Here is a 23,394-nt window from a genome sequence, read left to right as displayed (position 1 = left end):
TTCGGTAGGGCGCTCGAGCGCGGGGCCCGGGTACCTTGTGGGCCCACCGTCGGTGGTGCTTGTTTAAGAGCATCTTTAGACCTTGTTTGGTTCCAATAAGTCAGGTGACTTATAAGTCAGGTGATTTAAAACTAGTGACTTATAAGTCACCCCTGTTTGGTTGTCACCTGACTTATAAGTCACCTGACCATACCTTTTTATTCTGTTTTTTTTTCCGCCATTCTTCTATTCCCGCCATTTCATTTTACAAATCCATTTCAAATATGCGTACAAATACAAATACAAATCCATTTCAAATATGCGTACAAATACAAATACAAATACAAATACAAATCCATTTCAAATATGCCTACAAATACAAATCACTAACAAATACAAATTACATTGTTCGACACTAGAACAAATACCAATTACTGCCTACTATGCAGTCCTTCCGCTATCCAATCACGAAAAACGTTCATGTTATGATCATGTTGATTGTTTGGGCGGTTCCCGTCACTAATCTCGCGAATGACTAATTTTAAAAAGAGTTCTAGCCTTGGTTCATTCCATTTAGCATGATCAAAGCCACGCTGTCATGCATTGCAACTCGATTACAAAACGATACCATGTGATACTTTGCAATTGTGAAACACATGAGCACTCAAATGTTACCTCATCCGAGTCGTCTTCTTCCTCGTCGGAGTTCTGGAGCATGTTGAAGTTGGTACAGTAGAAGCCTTCCTCGTCGTCGTCCAGGTCAATGTGGCCTCCGGTCTGAGCGCTTGCGGCATTGGTCAGGGACCTGCCGCGCTTGACTACACCACCACCGCGACCAGCCCCTGACCTTGCTGGACGAGGAGGCATGCCGGCGCTGGATGAGGTTCCTCGGCCACCTACGCCTCGGCCCGCACCTCGACCGCGTCCAGCCGTGGCCACCACATGCTTGCCGCTGCGTCGATGGGGAGGGGCCTCCTGGGGCTGCAGAACATGCTGATACTCCGACAGTGTAGGAAACGCCGCCGCCTCGGAGTTCAGGTCCAGTCCCCCCGGCGCTGGCGGATCGAGGAAGGTCGGGGCCGCACCTAGGCCTCCAGTCGCCGCGCCCAGACCTCCAGTCCCCGCCGCGCCCATGCCTCCAATCGCCGCGCCCAGGCCACCCACGCGCGGAGAGAAGCCTCCAGCCGCCGGAGCACGAAACGGAGCAGCAGCCGCACGAATCGGTGGGGAGTAGTTGCCGACCTGGGAGCCGTCAGCAAACAAGTCCTCTTCCTCGTCGGCGCCTTGGGAATCTTGGAAAAGGGCGGCGAAGCTCCTACCGGCCATGGTGGAAACCGGGCGGCGAGCGGAGTAGGCGAGCGGATCCGGGCGGAGGCGAGCGGATCCGGCCGGGGCGAGCTCACGATGGAGGGCGGCGGCGGCGAGCTCGCGATGGAGGGCGGCGGCGGCGAGCTCGCGATGGAGGCTGGGGTGCGCGGTGCCTAGGACGATGGGGAGGCGTGGGGTGCGCGGTGGGACGATGGGGAGGCGTGGTCACGGGTGGGCTGGCTGAAAAAGTGGTGGGACCCACCCAAAAGTAAGTGACTAATAAGTTTTAAGTTGGGGTGGAGCAACTTATGACTTATAAGTTGGGATGACTTATAAGTTGGACCTGTTTGGCAAAATAAGTCACCTTTTGCACTTTTTAACTTATAAGTTGGTGACTTATTTGGAACCAAACAGGGCCTTAATAGTTTGTATGTTCAACTAGTTGAATGCCCGTGCGTCGTCAGGGCTTAATATGTAGATGATAAAGACGTTAGTAAAATAACAGTTTAAGCAATGCATGCATCCACTTTACTTGCACCGAATATCGATGTTCTTCCCTATCTTACATTTTAAAAAAAATTGGTCCCGGTACTTTTAACATGCAAAGTGTCCACATCAACGTCCCATAAAGCAATGCGTTTAAGTCTTTTCTTCCACTAAGCCATGCAAAATCTACGACATTACCGAGTCATGCATTCCACTTAAAATTACAATTACAATAGTCTACGCATGTAACACCGTCACATCATATATTCATGTTAGCCATCCTTTATATTTTTATTCAGAATGCCATTTTAACTCCAATTCAAAAGTTTTTATTCCATTCTTGGACACTTTATTTTATTGATTTCCAAGCTTATACTTTATTTTTCATTAGATTTAGTTATTGTTAGAAACTACTTACGTATTTCGTAACAAAGCTACCGCAACAACGACTGGGGAGAAAGTTATCCTCACTGCTATATTTATGTTGACATGCAGACATGCCAACTCAGCTATCATGCATATCAGCAAGCATGCAATTGAACTGCTAAATTTTCCTGCTCTACCGTGATGTCGTGTCATCACTTTTTTTTTCATTTTTTTCTTTGCTTCAGTTTACTAACCGTGAGTCAATTATCTCCTCCATGCAAAAAATAAGCAGCACAAATGGTTGCCTGTTCACATCCCCACTATCTTATTGATATTCAACTTCTCCACGAAACATGTCTAGGAGTAACACCTCAAGGCATCACTTCATTTCCTCATAACATGTTCTTCTCACATGAGTTTTGATAATAAATAGCAATGACCTCATCATCTGACGAGATTCATGATTTTTTTCCTTCCCTTGCTCGATATCTTCCGCAGAACCCAGACCAATGTGGGTAATGTACGTTTGCACATACATAGAGGTTCACAAGCCGACGCTGATGCAGGAAGGCGATGACACCGATTTTCGAGTTAAACATTAAATTCAAGCCATCTTCTAGTGCAAAACATTTCACATTTTATTTTCTTACTTTTCTTCTCCTTACCGTGTGCCCCTTTCTTTTAAGTTGTTTATTACACTATCATCCCGATTCAACGCGCAGGGTATTTCTAGTTTCCCCTTTCCCGATGACCAAGTACCTTTCTACTACAATCCCAACCTAAATGCCATTTCAAAACAAAAATAAAAGAATACTATAAAAATTAGGATCCTCATTGTACATATTATCTTTGAAAACCCGCGAGCAAAACCACAAATAACTGATGACAAGGAAGCAAATATTAAGATCCATAAATTGTTCGTGCGTTTTACATGATAAATGAAATACATGTTATAACAAAATTATAACATTCCTTTAATAAAAATAAACTTGTAAAATAGACGGGGCCAAGTAAATCTAGCTTGTACAATTTTCTGAGCTACCACACCGCCAATCCACTCCACCTAAATAGTGCATGCGAGACATCTCTTTTGGTCACATCAAATGCATCCCATTCAAACTCTAGTACTCATGGTCCGAATCTGTCTACGCCGACACACCAGATTTCGAGCTCAGAGGTGGGTAAGATGTTGCTTTGTCTACCATTGGCTCGCAATTGCCTCCTTTGTCATCGAGTGACAAGATGTACTGCACAACACAGAGAATAAAAGTTCACAAGAGGGCCATGTAGTCCTTAGGTTGCCTAATATCAAATTTAGAATTGAATCATATTTTCATTCCTCTCTTGCGTAGAGAGGCAAAACAAGATATGAGTATCACTTGCAAATACATCTTAGAAACAGAGGAAATATCATGGCAGCTCAATTGACATGGTTGTTGATAATTCTACAGTCTTCATGGTTGACCACCTATATGAAATATTTAATACAGGATAGCAAGTTAACATATATGAAATAACAAGAAGAATAATAAAAAGAATATCTACCCAAGCTGACCAAAGGAAAACTAATTGAAGGAGATTTCAGAATCCACTCCACCAACTAACCATGGAAAAGCAAAACATTATCAATAAATTTGTAATATCTATGTTAGATGATAGCTGAGTACTTCTTCAATTTGCACAATGAATCTGGATAAAATAGTGAAATCACAGGCTAGCTTGTCCTCTCTTTTGTTTTCCTGCAGATCTCACTCAATGTCAGATCTAAGCAGGGATGTCACTGTATAGAAATCCTAATTCTACTTAGTCATGTGCCGCAAGCTTGTGATGACTGCGAGTAGAAGAAATTCGAACCATGAGTAGCCGAGAGCCGCGAGCAGGGCGACGAGCATGGCCATGGCGGATATCACCACGGCTTTCTTCCTCTTCAGGATCACCTTTGGCAGCGGGGCCTTGGTCTTGGTGACTACATTCCTGGGCTGTACGTTCTGCTTCTGTTCTTTGTTCAATGTGGTTGGAGTAAACTCATCCTCTGCTTGGGCTTCTGCTGCCTCATCAGACTGGGTGTCTGAGTCAGTTGGCTCGTCGGTATCAGCTGGCTCAGTTTTCTTCTCCTCTTTCTGAAAAAGTGTCACCACTGTTACACCACTATAGGAGAGGGAGAGAGAGAGAGAGAGAGAGAGAGAGATGACAATGTCTACCTTGAGCTTCTTCTCGGCTTCCTTTTGTGCTCGGGCTGCTGAAAAGGATCGAGATGGACCTAGAGGGGGTGAATAGGTATAGTTCCAAATTTTAATAATTACTTAGCAATTTTAGGCAAAGGTGCAGAATATGAGCGTGAGCCTAATAATTGCAATGACAAGGAGTAAGCTATTTAGAGTGAAGTAAGACAACCGGTAAACAATAATCAAATGCAAGTACGTAATAAGGATTAACACAAGTAGAGAGTTAGGGTTAGGGATAACCGAAACTCCAAGAGAGACGAGGATGTATCCCAATGTTCACTTCCTTGGAGGAAAGTTACGTCACCGTTAGAGGGGCAGATGTTACCACGAAGGCACACCAACGCCACGAAGTCTCACCCTATTCTCCCTTTGAGACAACTCCACGAAGGCGTTTCTCAACCACTAGTGGTAAGCCTTGAGGTGGCTTCCAAACCTTCACAAACTTTCCGGGGGTAATCACAATGGTTTGATTCCTCTCCGAAGACTCCTACCGCCTAGGAGTCTCCAACCTCCAAGAGTAACAAGATCACGGGGATTGCTCAAAACTTGCTCAAATCACAAATCACTTTGGTGGAGAGGAGGAGAAGGAGACGATCTATCTTTTGATTGGAACAACACTCAAAGGGACTCACAAATGCTCTTGGGATCTAAGATTGGGTGTAGGCAAGAGTGAGTGAGGAGAAAGGTGTTCTTGTAAGTGTTCTAGCTGTGTTGAACCCCCTCTCACGAAGTGGGAGGGGGGTATATATAGTGGGGAGAGTAAAACAGCCGTTGGGGTCACTTTAAGTTTGATAGTGGTCGGACATCCGGCAGTTCTCGGATGTCCGGACGTCCACAAGGAGTCGGACGTCCGACAGGGGTCGGTCGTCCTAGGGATGTATATGTATCTGGAACCACTGTGCAGTTGAACAGGGACCGGACGTCCGGAGGAAGCCGGAAGTCCGAGTTATTCGACTCAAACTGCTCTGGTGCAAGATTCCGGATTTCCGAAGGAGGTCGGACGTCCGGCCCTCAAACGTCCGGAGGGAGCCGGAAGTCCGAGTTATATGGCTCAAGTTTCTCTGGTGCAAAGTTCCGGATTTCCGAAGTTGGTCGGACGTCCGGAGGGAGCCGGAAGTCCGAGTTATATGGCTCAACTTTCTCTGGTGCAGGGTTCCGGATTTCCGAAGGAGGTCGGACGTCCGTAGGAAGCCGGATGTCCAAGGCATTGGTTCCGTTCTGAGATAAGAGCAGAGTAGTGGAGATGTGGTATGAGCAGAAAAGTAGAGATGTAGTATGAGGAAGTTCATCGCAAAACATGTGATCCCCTCTTAATAGTGTGGGATCCCTATAATCAAGAATAGTAAATTTAAAGATAGGCTACATCATCTTTTCTCAATCCCGAGCCTTCTTGACATATAAGTCCCGATCTTCTTAGACCACCTTGGCACATAATTCTCAATCTACTAAAAGTACTTGCCATCCTGAGATACACTCAACAAATAAGATTAGTTTCCTATGTATGTGTTGTCATTAACACCAAAACTCGATTAAGGGCATGACTGCACTTTCAGTCTCCCCCTTTTTGGTAGTTGATGACAACATATACATAGCTCTCAAAAGATTTAACATACATTTTAGCTTTGGAGAGGTTTAGTACGGAGCTCCCCCTTAGTATGTGCATGGTAAAATACCGGAGCTCCCCCTTAGTATGTGCATGGTAAAATACCGGAGCTCCCCTTTAATGTGTGTATCGAAAATATCATGTGACTTAGTAAAGATAATAGATCATCATATGAAGTAATGGAGCAAAACATAATAGCATGCGATGATATCATAGCAATCCATAGCAATCACGACATTCATAGGTAGCCATACATAGTGCATCACACTCGTTCATCCATTACATTACACAAACATGCAAATTTAGACTAAATCTCCAAAGACTAAAACTAGGATACATTACTCCCCCTTTGGAACCAAGTACCAAAAAGGGAGGCACCAACAGCATCAACCATGCTCAGAGATCATCAGCATCATCATCATCATCATCATCATCATCCTCATCGTCAGGCAAGCCACTGCCAGCAGCCTCGTCAAGAAAATCAGCCCACTCAGGACCAGATGGGAAGCCAAAATCAGAAGGAGGAGCAGCAGGAAGGGCCTCATCGTCACTCACATCAAGAGCGCCCGAGTCTCTCAGACGAGCCTTGAGGGCATTCTTGGAGGAGACGAGGCGAGAAACCACATCATGAGTTTGACCGCACTGGAAAGAGAAGGCCTTCATCATAGCAGAATGTGCCTTGCCAATGAATTTGGCAAAGTGACCGAGAGTAGCTGAGCTGGGTGAAGGGGTTGATGTCCGGGCAGCAGTGTGGCGAGTGGAGGTGGATGGTGGGGTTTTCTTGGGAGCATAGTTATCCGCCATGTGAGCGGGAATGACCCACTTGTGATGCGTGTGAGTGTGAGCAACAGTGAATTCAGCAACACGGTGAATAAAAGCCTGGATGAAGGGGGCATGAGGGAAGGCTCGCTTGTATTGAAAACTAGCAAGTCGAATCTCATGCCATAGAAAGTGAGGCACATTAATTTTGCGCTTGGGGGACTCGTGTAAATGTGGCATGATGTCAATACAATAGCAGCTGCAGGATCCCCTATCACCCATCTTGGGATAGATGGTGCGGATAAGACACTAAAAATGATAAAGTAGGGAGAACGCCAGATGGATACTTGGTTAAGATCCTTCATCCGTTCGTCTACATCAAGTTCACGAAGTGGTTTGAGGAGAAACCCACATGCCTCAATGGGCTTATGTGCATGGTTAGGATCATTCTTATGGATTTTGAAGCCGGAGTCGAGGAAACCGAGTGCAGCAACAAACTCATCATAAGAGGCTGTGAACTGAACATCAGAAGTCATCCAGCTAACAGTGTTGTTTGAGCCAAAGAAACATGTGGCATAAAAATGATGAATAGCAGCACCGTTAAAATCGCATCGAAAAGCAAAGGGGGCAGCGAGCCCCGATGACTCAATGAGCTCAATGGCACCCGGGTATTTCGCCGGGTGCGTGCGAATATGCTCAAGATCAATAAAGTGATGGACAGAGAGACCCTTAGGAACAATGATAGTAGTAAATATGTCCGCTTGGACGTTTGTGCGGAAACGTGAGTCCATAGAGTCACGTACAACAGAAAATTGGTCAACGTCGCGACGGAATGTGAAGTAGGAAGACTTAGGAACCGTGGTGAAGTCCTTGACTTCACGACCTAAAGTAGGAGGAGGTTCAAGAGAGATGCGACGAGCTTCACCTTCGGGCTGTTCAGGAGGAGGCGATGGCATATAGGAGGGCCTGCGAGTCCCAGGCTTTGGCATAGTCTTCCGAACGGCGGGGTGTTCAACACGGTCCTCAGCTGCAAGCTCATCCTCGAAGTCAGAGCCATCAGATGAGGAGGGGAGCTGTCGAGGAGGACGTCGGGCGATACGTTTGAAGGGAGGGCGATGCCCATCAGAGTCATCCAACCCCGTGCCAGTAGGGGCACGAGCGGATGAGCCAACAGTGTTCTTCCGGGCGGTGTGCTTAATCTTGGGCATGATGGATCAAGGCCTACACGATTGGAAACCCAATGGGGAACGGTCACGGTGAAACCACATGAACGAATAACTTGGGATAAAGAGGAACCAATCGCGAGAGAGACCGAAAAGGATTGAGAGGATACCTGCAGATCGAGAGAGGAGAGGAAGGGAAGACGGATCCCGCGGAGGAGATCGGATCCCGCGGAGGAGATCAGCCAGATCCCGGAGCAGGGCCCCCGGTGGCGGCGCGGGCGAGCTCCTCTGGTGCTGGTGGCGGCGGCTGTGGTGGCGGCTGGGAGAAAAGGAGGCGCGTGGGGGCTAGGGCAAGGCCCAGCCCGTGCCTTTCTATTATGTGTTGGACGTCCGACAGGCGTTGGACGTCCGGAGAGTATTTAGCCGTCGGACGACCGACAGGGGCCGTACGTCCGGAGTGTGTTTAACCGTCGGACGTCCGAGACTCGTCGGACGACTGAGAGAAGAGTAGGCAGAGGCAAATTCTGGGATTTGGATGATCAGGTGATTGGACATGGTTTATCACAAGGGACACCGAACACAGTTGCCTACAAGAATTATATATACTACTTGTGGGAAGTAGTTGATTTATGCATATTTGTAGGATTGAAGCACAAAATTATGACGTAAGTCCTAGTGACTCCCCCTAAATGCATGCCGACATCAAGAAAAGAACATAATGTGAGTGTGTGCATGTGTACAGGATTTCAATTTATGTTATCAAGCTCCAAGATACCAAGTTCACGCCTAAGTTGACAGAATCTTGCTACGCTAAGTGGCTGGGTGAAAATGTCAGCGAGCTGCATGTTGGTACCCACATGGGCAATATCAATGTCACCCTTTTGCACATGGTCTCTCAAGAAATGATACCTAATATCAATATGTTTTGTGCGAGGGTGATCAATGGGGTTCTCGGAGATCTTTATGGCACTTTCATTATCACAGAGAAGAGGCACGTGTCGATACGTGATACCATAATCCTTTAGGGTTTGCCTCATCCATAGCAGTTGGGTTGCACAGCTTGCGGCTGCAATATATTCGGCCTCGGCCGTGGAGAGAGAAACACAATTATGCTTTTTCGAGGACCAACTTACCAAGGAGCATCCAAGAAACTGACATGCACCGGAAGTGGATTTCCATCCCACTTTGTCACCGACCCAATCCGCATCGGAGTACCCAATAAGATCGAACTTTGCATCCTTAGGGTACCATAGGCCTAACTTTGGGGTGTGAACAAGGTATCTAAGAATATGCTTAACCGCCGTATGATGGATTTCCCTAGGGGAAGCTTGAAATCTAGCACATATGCCTACACTTAACATGATGTCCGGTCTAGATGCGCAAAGATAAAGTAACGAACCAATCATAGAGCGGTAAGTAGATGGGTCAAAAGGAATACCGTTGGTGTCTTCATTTAGAACTACATCTGTGGCCATGGGTGTCTTCATTGGTTTAGCATTTGTCATATCAAATTTTTCAAGAATGTCCTTGAGGTACTTAGTTTGAGACAAGAAAATTCCTTCTTGAAATTGTTGTATTTGAAACCCAAGAAAGAACTTCAAGTTCGTGTTGAGTGACATCTCAAAGGTCTTGGTCATGGAGGCCGCAAACTTCTTGCATAAATGGATGTTAGGAGAACCAAAAATGATGTCATCTACATAGATTTGGCATAAGATCAAATCACCATTTTCCCTTTTTAGTAAAAAGAGTGGGATCGATCACCCCTACCACAAAGCCATCATCGAGTAAGAACTTCTTAAGATGATCGTACCAAGCACGGGGTGCTTGTTTGAGGCCATACAGAGCCTTGTGAAGTTTGTACACATGGTCTTTGTGGTGGGGGTCAACAAACCCAGGTGGTTGTGATACATATACCTCTTCTTGTAGAGGACCGTTAAGAAAAGCACTTTTCACATCCATTTGATGCAAAGTAAAACCATTGAAAGCAGCATAGGCCAATAGAATGCAAATGGACTCAAGACGAGCAATAGGGGCGAAAGTCTCACCAAAGTCCAAACCTTCAACTTGGGAGTACCCATGTGCTACTAACCTTGCCTTGTTGCGGAGGACAGTCCCATTCTCATCTTCCTTGTTCTTGAAGATCCATTTAGTTCTAGTGACATTGTGTTCCTCAGTTGGTCGTTCTACCAATGACCATACTTCGTTGCGTGTAAAACTGTTTAACTCTTCTTGCATAGCAAGGAGCCAGTCATTTGCACAAAATGCATCCTGAACCCTATGTGGCACAGTACTAGAGACAAACAAAAAGTGAGCACAAAAGTTTGTTAATTGTTTACGAGTCACTCTACCTTCCGACACGCCGGTGAGGATTTGATCAATATCAACATGACCGGCCACACGTGGCATGATGGAGGTCAGGGTTTCACGAGGTTCGACTTCGTTTCCATCATCAACGTCCTCAACATATGGATCATTAACGTGCGGTGGAAGACATTCCTCTTCGCGTTGCACCTGTTGCGGTTCATCAACAACCATATCCATACTTTGGTCTAGCTCTTGAAGATCAACTTGTTCTTGAGTGTGATCAGGGTGAGAGACATGTTCTCCCACTCGATCCTCAACAACTGGCATGATATGTGTGCTAGTATCTTGTGGAGGTATGGGCAGTGAACTGTCTTGAGGATGAGAAATACTCTCATCATCTTCATCATCATCATGGGGTCTTTGTTCCATGGGAAGAAGTGCACCTACACCCATGTTCAAGATATCTTGCGAGGAATCTTCTTCACCTGCATCACTTAGATCAACTTGCTCCCCATAGGAGCGGTTAAATTCATCAGATGTCACGTCACAGCTTTCTATAACACATCCAGTGGATTTGTTGTAGACTCTGTAGGCGTGAGAGTTTGATCCATAGCCAACAAAAATGATTGAAATTTTCCTAACTGTTCCCGTTTGTTGAGAATGAAACACTTGCATCCAAATACACGAAAGTACTTAACATTGGGCTTGTTCCCGGTTAGGAGCTCATATGGAGTCTTCTCCAATATTGATCGAAGGAAGAGCCAGTTTGATGCATGACATGCTGTGTTGACAGCCTCAACCCAAAAACTATGTGGTGACTTGTATTCGTCTAACATGGACCTTGCCATTTCCACAAGTGTCCGGTTCTTCCTCTCTGCTACACCATTTTTCTGAGGGGTGTAAGGTGCGGAGTACTGATGTTCAATTCCCTCATCACTAAGAAATTCTTCTAGGGTGTAATTCTTGAACTCGGAGCCATTATCACTTCTTATTGCCTTGATGTCCTTGTCAAACTTCTGTTGGACTTGTTTGGCAAAATCAATGAAGGTGATCTTCGTCTCGTCCTTGGACTTGAGAAAGAATACCCATGTGTATCTTGAGTAATCATCAACAATGACTAGGCCATACTTTTTCCCACCAAGAATTTCCCATGAAGGAGGCCCAAACAGATCCACATGAAGGAGCTCTAACGGCCTTGAAGTGGATTCAATATTCTTGGGTGGATGTTTTGATTGATGTTGCTTCCTAGCTATGCATGCACTGTACACACACGATCTTTCTTAAAAGATACATTTGTTAGTCCAAGGATGTGATTGTCGTTTAAGAGATTTTGAAGATTTCTCATGCCGACATGGGCGAGCCGGCGATGCCACAGCCATCCCATGTCGGCCTTGGCCATCAGACAAGTTGTATGGAAAGTGCTCTCTTTCGAGAAATCAACCGTGTAAAGGTTGCCATCCAACTCTCCAACAAAGGCCACTTCGAGAGTGTCTCTCTTAAAGACTTTCACATTCGTTAGTCCGAATAGTGTGTCATAACCAACGGAATCCAATTGGCGAACTGAAAGCAAATGATATTGAAGAGATTGGACAAGCATGACATTTGCAAGAGACATGTCATTAGTGATTGCCACCTTGCCCAACCCAATTACCCGCCCTTTCGACCCTCCACCAAATACAATGCTCATGTATGGTCGAATGGCTTGCATGAAGTCATAGAGCAAGTTACTATCTCCGGTGATATGATTGGTGCATCCACTGTCGATCACCCATTTGACTCCTCCGGAGAAAACAGCCTGTACACGAATTAAGACTTGGTTTGAGGTGCCCATTTCGTCATGGGGACTCTCACATTAGTTACAAGAGTCTTAGGGACCCAAATAGCATAAAACCGGAATGCATTACGGGGACTAACGAATTTAGTATAAACCTCTCCTTCCTTTGATTTGCGAAGTACATAGGATGGAGGCATGAATTCAGTTGTCTTGTTGAGAGTGGGCAAACCCCTAATGGCCGACCCACTCACAACCTTACCTTTCTCCTTGTGTCCCTCTCGTACAAATATTTCTTTAAGCAGAGTGGTACACTTGAGAGGAGATGCACTTTCCTTGGCGGTGCTTGGATTGAACCCAAGCCCTTCCTTGGCAAAGACTTCATTGTGTTGACTTAAGATCTCATTGAGAGTCTTTTGTCCTTGTGCACATGTCATGAGACCTCTATCTAGCTGTGCCTTTAGCGAACAGTTTTCCTCAAGGCTAGATGACAGTTCACTACTAGAGTTAGTAGTGCAGGTATCAACGTTAATAATGGGTGAGGAGTAAGCCTTAGCTAGAGTGTCAAGATAAGTAACCTTGAGTGCCTCAAAGCTCTTTGTAAGAACAATGAGTTTCTCTTCCTTGTCCTTGAGAGACAAGGATAGGCGCTCATAGTCCTTAGAAAGAGAAGCATGAGAGTTCACAAGTCGGTTTTTATCATTTAATAATTCTTTGCACATAGATTCAGCCTTTTTCAAGGAGGTAAGATCGTTAGCATGTTTATCAAGGTTTTCACCAACTTTTGAGCATAATGCATCATTTTGTGCTTCCTCATACAGGACTTTCTGCTCAAGGATTTCATTTCTTTCCTTCTCCTCAGTGACGAGGGTTTCGAGTTCCTTGATGGTATTGGTGTGCTTACTCACCATTTCCATAAGTATGCGAAACATAGTGAGCTTCTTTCCTTTAAGAGAGCACATAAATTTGTTTATTTTGGCAAACATAGGATGATCTAAGTCATTATCCTCATAGTGATCTTCCGCATCAAGGTACTCATCAGGTGAGGTAGAAGCTAGACTGAAGGAGTTTAACCGTGGATTTACCTTAACCTTATCATGGGAGCTTTGGTCTTCCTCATCTTCTATGGCAGTCTTTGCCATCAAACACTTGTAAGCGTTGCCCTTGTAGTCTTTCATATAGTTGTAGTGAACAACATCGCCACTTTTGTTGACTAGCCTCAAGGTGTTTTGTGTATCCTGAGCTACTCCGGCAACCCCACCAACGTCTTCTGGATCTGATTCTTCTTGTGCAACCATTGCTCTTCCATCTCTTATCTTGAGCTTGGAGTTCATTGGGTTTGACAATTTCTTCTTTACAAAGGTCTTCGGAAACCTTGGTTTATATTCTCTCTTCTCATAGGGGCAGTCATTTGAGAAGTGGTTGGTTTCCTCACAGTTATAGCATTTCCTTACTTTCTTCTTTGGGAATCTTCCCTTGAATTTTCCTGCACTGAACTTCTTTACAAAGAGAGCAATGTCCTCATAAGATGGGCTTTCATCAGAGTCAACATCATCACCATCTTCGCAGTCATCATCACCCTCTTCTTCTTCACTTTCTTCTTCGTCACATTCATGCTTGGCTTTCAAAGCAAGATTGATCTTTGATGTTGAAGTGCCATGCATGGCAAGGTGCTTTGTTGCATTTGCCTTTGACTCTTCAAATAATTGGAAAGTGGATATGATGTCATCTGGAGTCATTTCTTTGAACCCATGGTGCTGCCTCATGTCCCATACCATTTGATGGTGGTACGGAGCAAGAGCATGAAGTAACTTGTCCACGAGAAATCTCTTGGTCAGGTTGAAACCATCTTGCGTCTTGTCACAGTCACAGGACTCAATGTCTGTGGCGAGAGTCATGAGCCGTTCTAGCAGTTGCTTGGGAGATTCACCTTTTTCCATACAGAAATTCTGCAATTGCCCCTTGGCAATTTCATATTGAGCAAGTCGAAGAGTGGAGGTACCGGTCTTGCTCCTTATAATGCTATCCCACAGTTCCTTGGCGCTTGTGATGTGGATGTAAGGTCTCTGTTGCTTGTCATTCATTCCTTTTCTTATGCACATGATCGCAGTGTCATTGAGATGCTTGTCATAAGTTTCTCTGGGAGTGAGGCACCTTGGATCTACAGGATTGTAGCCATGCTCGAGGATGTCCAACATCTCATCATTGGCGTACCTAAGATGATCCTACATACCAACTCTCCACAAAGAAAAATTGGAATTGTCATCAAGCAAGGAGGTTTTCCTCCAGGATTGTACTTAGGTTTCTCAACTTGAGATCTAGCATAAAGCCATGGAACACTGGTTTGGTTATTGCCTGGAGGTTGTTGGCCAAATGAAGAACCGTGCACATTTTGCCCTGAGGCCCTCGGGGACGTGGCTGTCCCCGTGGTTAATGATGCAGTATTAGTTGGACCAAGGCCTCAAGAGAAGCATCATGTTCCTCTTTTTGCTTGGCAAGGGCCTGTTCCAGGTCCTCAGAGGTGAAGGACCTGACTTCCGTGGAAGTCCCGTCCCTCTCCACTGGAGCTACAGTAGTGGGAATCCCGTCCATCTCGCTCTAGGGCGGTTAAGCCACAAGAATAGAGCACGAGGCTCTGATACCAATTGAAAAGGATCGAGATGGACCTAGAGGGGGGTGAATAGGTACAATTCCAAATTTTAATAATTACTTAGCAATTTTAGGCAAAGGTGCGGAATATGAGCGTGACCTAATAATTGGAATGACAAGGAGTAAGCTATTTAGAGTGAAGACAACCGGTAAACAGTAATCAAATGCAAGTACGTAATAAGGATTAACACAAGTAGAGAGTTAGGGTTAGGGATAACCGAAACTCCAAGAGAGACGAGGATGTATCCCGATGTTCACTTCCTTGGAGGGAAGTTACGTCACCGTTAGAGGGGCGGATGTTACCACGAAGGCACACCAACGCCACGAAGGCTCACCCTATTCTCCCTTTGAGACAACTCCACGAAGGCGTTTCTCAACCACTAGTGGTAAGCCTTGAGGTGGCTTCCAAACCTTCACAAACTTTCTGGGGGTAATAACAATGGTTTGATTCCTCTCAGAAGACTCCTACCGCCTAGGAGTCTCCAACCTCCAAGAGTAACAAGATCACGGGGATTGCTCAAAACTTGCTCAAATCACAAATCACTTTGGTGGAGAGGAGGAGAAGGAGACGATCTATCTTTTGATTGGAACAACACTCAAAGGGACTCACAAATGCTCTTGGGATCTAAGATTGGGTGTAGGCAAGAGTGAGTGAGGAGAAAGGTGTTCTTGTAAGTGTTCTAGCTGTGTTGAACCCCCTCTCACGAAGTGGGAGGGGGTATACATAGTGGGGAGAGTAAAACAGCCGTTGGGGTCACTTTAAGTGTGACAGTGGTCGAACATCCGGCAGTTCTCGGATGTCCGAACGTCCACAAGGAGTCGGACGTTCGACAGGGGTCGGTCGTCCGAGGGATGTATATGTATCTGGAACCACTGTGCAGTTGAACAGGGACCGGGCGTCCGGAGGAAGCCGGAAGTCCGAGTTATTCAACTCAAGCTTCTCTGGTGCAAGATTCCGGATTTCTGAAGGAGGTCGGACGTCTCGCCCTCGGACGTCCGGAGGGAGCCGGAAGTCCGATTTATGTGGCTCAAGTTTCTCTGGTGCAAAGTTCCGGATTTCTGAAGTTGGTCGGACAAACGGCCCTCGGACGTCCGGAGGGAGCCGGAAGTCCGAGTTATATGGCTCAACTTTCTCTGGTGCAGGGTTCCGGATTTCCGAAGGAGGTCGGACGTCCGGCCCTCGGACGTCTGGAGGAAGCCGGATGTCCGAGGCATTGGTTCTGTTTTGAGATAAGAGCAGAGTAGTGGAGATGTGGTATGAGAAGAAAAGTAGAGATGTAGTATGAGCAAGTTCATCGCAAAACCTGTGATCCCCTCTTAATAGTGCGGGATCCCTATACTCAAGAATAGTAAATTTAAAGGATAGGCTACATCATCTTTTCTCAATCCCGAGCCTTCTTGACATATAAGTCCCGATCTTCTCAGACCACCTTGGCACATAATTCTCAATTTACTAAAAGTACTTGCCATCCTCAGATACACTCAACAAATAAGATTAGTTTCCTATGTATGTGTTGTCATTAACACCCAAACTCGATTAAGGGCATGACTGCACTTTCAGCTGCAGCCTTCGCTGTTTGCTTCTCGGCCTGCTTCTTCTTCCTTTCGAAAGCAAGTTTATTCTTCTTGATTTCCTCCTGTCTCTTGATCTCTTTCAACTTTGCTACATCAACCTCTTTAGGCTTCGACTTCTCCTTTGGAGGCTCAGCCTCATAGGCATCATCATCAACATCCACATAAGCTTTTACCTTAGCTGACTTGGCAGATGCTTTTGCAAGGGGCTCTTCTTTGGGAGCGACAACTTGAGGAGCAGCAACTTCCTTTGCTTGTTTCAAAGGTGCTTTCGATGGGACATGCTCTTGTGCTACTGGCTGCTGTGTTTCGATAAATATGGGCTTCTCATCAGGATTCCTCATCCGGCCATCTCGGGTCAGCTGTCATCCATTGAGTCAAGTGAGAATCCTCTTCTCATAGTCCTCTCTAAAGGTCTTGCTACTGCACCACTGTGTCATGAACTTCTCAACCTACCAAAGCATATCAACAATTAAGTATACAAATATTGAAGTCAATGAAAGATGGAAGTCACAGGAGGCCATTGTACAAGCAAACCTCAGTTTTGTGAAGCTCTTGCAATTCTTCCACCGCATTCCTAGAAGAATAATCCCTGGCTTTGTTCAGGACTATGCGGTTTTGATGGAAGGATGCATTCTGATCAAGATGAAGGCGAAATTGTCAATAGATACAGTCCCTACATAAATATTAAGAAAATCAAGAGGGTTTGTTAACACAGTGTGGTAAATAACCATTATTTGTGACAGACTTCCAATAAAGCATGTTCCAACCAATGGCACTGGCAGTGCCACCTCAGATATTTCAACAAGTGACTGACATAATCCGATGCTATATTTAAGGCAATAAGAAACCTTTCTTAATACCAAAATGCGCAGGTATGATGCAGAGAATTAGGCTTATCAACATGTGGCTGTGACAGAGAGCTTCGAATTTGAAAAAGCGATGGCAGATCATATATCTCCAAAATCAAGAGAGGGAGTTTAAGTGCTGTTCAGGCATGCAAAAAGATGATGCTTCACTGCGTACAGCCGTACACATGTTATTTAATTAAAAGTCTTAACACAACTAAAGTACCTAAAAATGGGGTAGTCTCAAACTCTCAATAACATTACAAGAGCAAACATAATTATGAGCACGAGAGATGTTGAAGGTATTCTGACTTACGGCAAGATCACACAATTTTCTCAATTCGGTCAATGACTCGTATGCTTTATTCTTTCTGGCGGTAGCTGCATTTAAATCTTCTTGAAGCAAAGCAATCTCGCCATCAACAACCTTCATCTCATTATCCAGGACCTTAATCTTAGACCTGACCGCTTGTCGCTCCTTCTTTACTCCATCTATACCATCCCCGATGATCTGAATGGGAAGTGACAATGAAAATGGTGTCTAATATTTATTTACGCAGGAGGTAAATGCATAATAAAAGACAAAGTCACGGCATGGTATACTTACTTTCACCTGATCCTGTATGGCATCTCTTTCAACAACTGTATCTTGCATTTTAGCTCGTTTAGCAGCATTGGAACTGACCTTCGGCCTGGTTTTTTCAAGGGTCTTAGTTTCTTTGGTCAGCCGCTTCTTCTCGTCTAAATATATGCTCTCATGACTTATGCGGTGATTCAATCTCTTTATCTAGGGAGTATTGAAAGAGAAAACACAAACAAAAATTCAGAATACTGAATGAGAAGAAGTTGAGTTATCAAAGGGCTGATCATACCTCATGCTCAAGCTCTTCGAGTGAAGAGCACAAGCCTGCACTCTCCGCCTGCATAGCATTATTTTCGTCACGGAACTTGCCTAAACGGTTTCTCAAAGGCTTCATCTCCTCCAACTTCTCATTTAAGGCTTCACTATATTGCTTGTTCTCAGCACTCAGCGGCCTTAGCTCAGCAAAAACAACAGCATGCTCAGTCTGCAGAGGAAGTATGAAGTAAGTTTCATCACTATACTTAAAGCAGGTACATTGATCCCCTGGTTGTCTACTTTAACGAGAACACATACAAGAAAGCGATAGAACAAAGAGTCGCTTTAAATAAATTTCTGGGCATGAAACATCTAGTCAAATTAGAATTAGGACCAAAAGAGGTAGATCCTACTTTTATGAGTTTTAAGAACAATACCTTCTTAGATTTTATAGCCTCAATAATCTTGGACCGAGCTTGGATCTTATTTTGGAAGTCCTTCTCAGCCTGCTCAAGTTTTGCTCTCAGCTTAGGGTCCTCAAATGAGCGGACCTTGACAAAGTAGAATGTGTAAGTTTGCTTCGACTCAGGCCACTCATCTGGTACATCCTTTGGAGGTGCCATGTCAGAGCCATTTGGGGCATTTGCCGCAGCTTTGCCATTTTCTGAACCAAAAACAGCTGCTTCTGTTGGAATTATGCCCTATAGGCAATAATAAATATAGTTATTATTATAATTCTTGTATCAAGATAATCGTTTATTATCCATGCTATAATTGTATTGAATGAAGACTCATTTACATGTGTGGATACATAGACAAAACACTGTCCCTAGCAAGCCTCTAGTTGGCTAGCCAGTTGATCAAAGATAGTCAGTGTCTTCTGATTATGAACAACGTGTTGTGGCTTGATAACTGGATCACGTCATTAGGAGAATCACGTGATGGACTAGACCCAAACTAATAGCGTAGCATGTTGATCGTGTCATTTTGTTGCTACTATTTTCTGCGTGTCAAGTATTTGTTCCTATGACCATGAGATCATATAACTCACTGACACCGGAGGAATACTTTGTGTGTATCAAACGTCGCAACGTAACTGCGTGACTATAAAGATGCTCTACAGGTATCTCCGAAGGTGTTATTTGAGTTAGTATGGATCAAGACTGGGATTTGTCACTCCGTGTGACGGAGAGGTATCTCGGGGCCCACTCGGTAATACAACATCACACACAAGCCTTGCAAGCAATGTGACTTAGTGTAAGTTGCGGGATCTTGTATTCCGGAACGAGTAAAGAGACTTGCCGGTAAACGAGATTGAAATAGGTATGCGGATACTGACGATCGAATCTCGGGCAAGTAACATACCGAAGGACAAAGGGAATGACATACGGGATTATATGAATCCTTGACACTGAGGTTCAAACGATAAGATCTTCATAGAATATGTAGGATCCAATATGGGCATCCAGGTCCCGCTATTGGATATTGACCGAGAAGTCTCTCGGGTCATGTCTACATAGTTCTCGAACCTGCAGGGTCTGCACATTTAAGGTTCGACGTTGTTTTATGCGTATTTGAGTTATATGGTTGGTTAACGAATGTTGTTCGGAGTCCCGGATAAGATCACGGATGTCACGAGGGTTTACGGAATGGTCCGGAAACAAAGATTGATATATAGGATGACCTCATTTGATTACCGGAAGGTTTTCAGAGTTACCGGGAATGTACCGGGAATGACGAATGGGTTTCGGGAGTTCACCGGGGGGGGGGGGGGCAACCCACCCCGGCGAAGCCCATAGGCCTTGAGGGTGGCGCACCAGCTCTTAGTGGGCTGGTGGGACAGCCCAAAAGGGCCCTATGCGCATTGGAAGAAAATCAAAGAGAAAGGAAAAAAAAGAGGAGGTGGGAAGGGAAGGAAGGACTCCCACCCACCAAACCAAGTCCAACTCGGTTTGGGGGGGGGGGAGACCTTCCCCCCTTGGCTCGGCCGACCCCCTTGGGGCTCCTTGAGCCCCAAGGCAAGGCCCCCCTCTCCCACCTATATATACGGAGGTTTTAGGGCTGATTTGAGACAACTTTTCCACGGCAGCCCGACCACATACCTCCACGGTTTTTCCTCTAGATCGCGTTTCTGCGGAGCTCGGGCGGAGCCCTGCTGAGACAAGGTCATCACCAACCTCCGGAGTGCCGTCACGTTTCCGGAGAACTCTTCTACCTCTCCGTCTCTCTTGCTGGATCAAGAAGGCCGAGATCATCGTCGAGCTGTACGTGTGCTGAACGCGGAGGTGCCGTCCGTTCGGTACTAGATCGTGGGACTGATCGCGGGATTGTTCGCGGGGCGGATCGAGGGACGTGAGGACGTTCCACTACACCAACCGCGTTCACTAACGCTTCTGCTGTACGGTCTACAAGGGTACGTAGATCACTCATCCCCTCTCGTAGATGGACATCACCATGATAGGTCTTCGTGCGCGTAGGAAATTTTTTGTTTCCCATGCGACGTTCTCCAACAGTGGCATCATGAGCTAGGTTTATGCGTAGATGTCTTCTCGAGTAGAACACAAAAGTTTTTGTGGGCGGTGATGTGCGTTTTGCTGCCCTCCTTAGTCTTTTCTTGATTCCGCGTATTGTTGGATTGAAGCGGCTTGGACCGACATTACTCGTACGCTAGACTGGTTTCATCGCTACGAGTAACCCCGTTGCTCAAAGATGACTGGCAAGTGTCGGTTTCTCCAACTTTAGTTGAATCGGATTTGACCGAGGAGGTCCTTGGATGAGGTTAAATAGCAACTCATATATCTCCGTTGTGGTGTTTGCTTAAGTAAGATGCAATCCTACTAGATACCCGTGGTCACCACGTAAAACATGCAACAACAAAATTAGAGGACGTCGAACTTGTTTTTGCAGGGTGTGCTTGTGATGTGATATGGCCAACGATGTGATGTGATATATTGGATGTATGAGATGATCATGTTGTAATAGATAATATCGACTTGCACGTCGATGGTACGGCAACCGGCAGGAGCCATAGGGTTGTCTTTATACTAACGTTTGTGCTTGCAGATGCGTTTACTATTTTGCTAGGATGTAGCTTTAGTAGTAATAGCATGAGTAGCATGACAACCCCGATGGAGACACGTTGATGGAGATCATGGTTCGGTGCCGGTGACAAGAAGATCGTGCCGGTGCTTTGGTGATGGAGATCAAGGAGCACGTGATGATGGCCATATCATGTCACTTATGAATTGCATGTGATGTTAATCCTTTTATGCACCTTATTTTGCTTAGAACGACGGTAGCATTATGAGGTGATCTCTCACTAAAATTTCAAGACGAAATTGTGTTCTCCCCGACTGTGCACCGTTGCTACAGTTCGTCGTTTCGAGACACCACGTGATGATCGGGTGTGATAGACTCAACGTTCACATACAACGGGTGCAAAACAGTTGCGCACGCGGAACACTCGGGTTAAGCTTGACGAGCCTAGCATGTGCAGACATGGCCTCGGAACACATGAGACCGAAAGGTCGATCATGAATCATATAGATGATATGATTAGCATAGGGATGCTTACCACTGAAACTATGCTCAACTCACGTGATGATCGGACTTGAGCTAGTGTAAGTGGATCATGAACCACTCAAATGACTAGAGGGATGTACTTTTTGAGTGGGAGTTTAGGGAATAATTTGATTAAGTTAAACTCTAATTATCTTGAACATAGTCTAAGTCCACTTTAAATATATTTGTGTTGTAGATCATGGCTCACGCGACAGTCACCCTGAATTTTAATACGTTCCTAGAGAAAGCTAAATTGAAAGATGATGGAAGCAACTTTGTAGACTGGGCTCGTAATCTTAAGCTAATCTTACAAGATGGGAAGAAGGATTATGTCCTTAATGCTGCGCTAGGAGATGAACCACCCACTACGGCTGATCAGGATGTTAAGAACGCTTGGTTAGCACGTAAGGAGGACTACTCAGTAGTTCAATGTGCAGTTTTGTATGGCTTAGAACTGGGACTTCAACGTCGCTTTGAGCGTCATGGAGCATTTGAGATGTTCCAGGAGTTGAAGTTTATCTATCAGAAGAACGCCCGGATCGAGAGGTATGAGACCTTCGATAAATTCTATGCTTGCAAGATGGAGGAAAACTCGTCTGTCAGTGAACATGTGCTCAAAATGTCTGGGTACTCAAACCGTCTAGCCGAGCTGGGGATTGAACTCCCGCAAGAGGCTATCACTGACAGAATCCTTCAATCACTGCTGCCAAGCTATAAAGGCTTTGTGTTGAACTACAACATGCAAGGGATGAACAAGTCTCCCGGCGAGTTGTTTGCGATGGTGAAAGTCGCAGAGTCTGAACTCCGTAAAGAGCATCAAGTGTTGATGGTGAGCAAGACCACTAGTTTCAAGAGAAATGGCAAAGGCAAGAAGGATAATTCAAAGAAGAGCGGCAAGCCTGTTGCCAATCCGACGAAGAAACCCAAAGCTGGACCTAAGCCTGAAACGGAGTGTTACTATTGCAAGGGTATGGGTCACTGGAAGCGCAATTGCCCCAAGTATCTGGCAGATAAGAAGGCGGGCAAAGAAAAATCAGGTATATTTGAGATACATGTTATTGATGTGTACTTAACCGGCTCTCGTAGTAGTGCCTGGGTATTCGATACCGGTTCTGTTGCTCACATTTGCAACTCGAAGCAGGAACTGCGGAATAGAAGAAGGCTGGCGAAAGACGAAGTGACGATGCACGTAGGAAACGGTTCCAAGGTTGATGCAATCGCCGTCGGCACAGTGTCACTTCAACTACCATCGGGATTAGTGATGAACTTAAATCATTGTTATTTAGTGCCTGCGTTGAGCATGAACATTATATCTGGATCTTGTTTATTGCGAGACGGTTACTCTTTTAAGTCTGAGAATAATGGTTGTTCTATTTCTATGAGTAACATCTTTTATGGTCATGCACCGAATGTGAGAGGATTGTTCATATTGAATCTCGATAGCGATACGCATATACATAACATTGAGACCAAAAGAGTTAGAGTAAACAATGATAGCGCCATATTTCTGTGGCACTGCAGCTTGGGTCATATTGGTGTAAAGCGCATGAAGAAACTCCATGCTGATGGACTTTTGGAGTCACTTGACTTTGATTCACTTGACACGTGCGAACCATGCCTCATGGGCAAGATGGCTAAGACTCCGTTCTCCGGAACAATGGAGCGTGCAAGTGACTTGTTGGAAATCATACATACCGATGTGTGTGGTCCAATGAGCGTGGAGGCACGCGGCGGATATCGTTATTTTCTCACCTTCACTGACGATTTAAGTAGATATGGTTATGTCTACTTGATGAAGCACAAGTCTGAAACATTTGAAAAGTTCAAGCAATTTCAGAGTGAAGTGGAAAATCATCGTAACAAGAAGATCGAGTTCCTACGGTCTGATCGTGGGGGTGAATATTTGAGTTTCGAGTTTGGTACTCACTTAAGACAATGTGGAATTGTTTCGCAGTTAACACC

The 23,394-nt window shown here is 45.2% G+C and overlaps 1 protein-coding gene across 1 annotated transcript; it reads right to left on the bottom strand.

Moving 5' to 3' along the window:
* Positions 1-16,439: 16,439 nt before the first annotated feature.
* On the bottom strand, positions 16,440-17,974 carry LOC123430392 (proton pump-interactor BIP103-like). The gene is made up of 5 exons (XM_045114259.1): positions 17,906-17,974; positions 17,641-17,820; positions 17,350-17,544; positions 16,723-16,821; positions 16,440-16,637 (listed from the first exon to the last, which is right to left on the bottom strand). Exons 1-5 carry the CDS (start codon positions 17,957-17,959, stop codon positions 16,563-16,565), a joined length of 603 nt encoding a protein of 200 aa, XP_044970194.1. The 5' UTR covers positions 17,960-17,974; the 3' UTR covers positions 16,440-16,562.
* Positions 17,975-23,394: the final 5,420 nt, after the last annotated feature.

The sequence above is a fragment of the Hordeum vulgare genome, chromosome 2H, assembly GCF_904849725.1.
Source record: "Hordeum vulgare subsp. vulgare chromosome 2H, MorexV3_pseudomolecules_assembly, whole genome shotgun sequence".
In the NCBI taxonomy this organism is placed as follows: domain Eukaryota; kingdom Viridiplantae; phylum Streptophyta; class Magnoliopsida; order Poales; family Poaceae; genus Hordeum; species Hordeum vulgare.
This window is presented reverse-complemented; position numbering and strand designations above follow the sequence as displayed.

Excerpts from the sequence above, each read along its gene's own strand:
- LOC123430392 (XM_045114259.1), bottom strand. The coding sequence starts at position 17,959 with ATGCAGGCGGAGAGTGCAGGCTTGTGCTCTTCACTCGAAGAGCTTGAG. Across the intron at positions 17,821-17,905 it reads TCGAAGAGCTTGAGCATGAG|ATAAAGAGATTGAATCACCG; the intron begins GTATGATCAGCC and ends AATACTCCCTAG. Across the intron at positions 17,545-17,640 it reads CCATACAGGATCAGGTGAAA|ATCATCGGGGATGGTATAGA; the intron begins GTAAGTATACCA and ends CTTCCCATTCAG.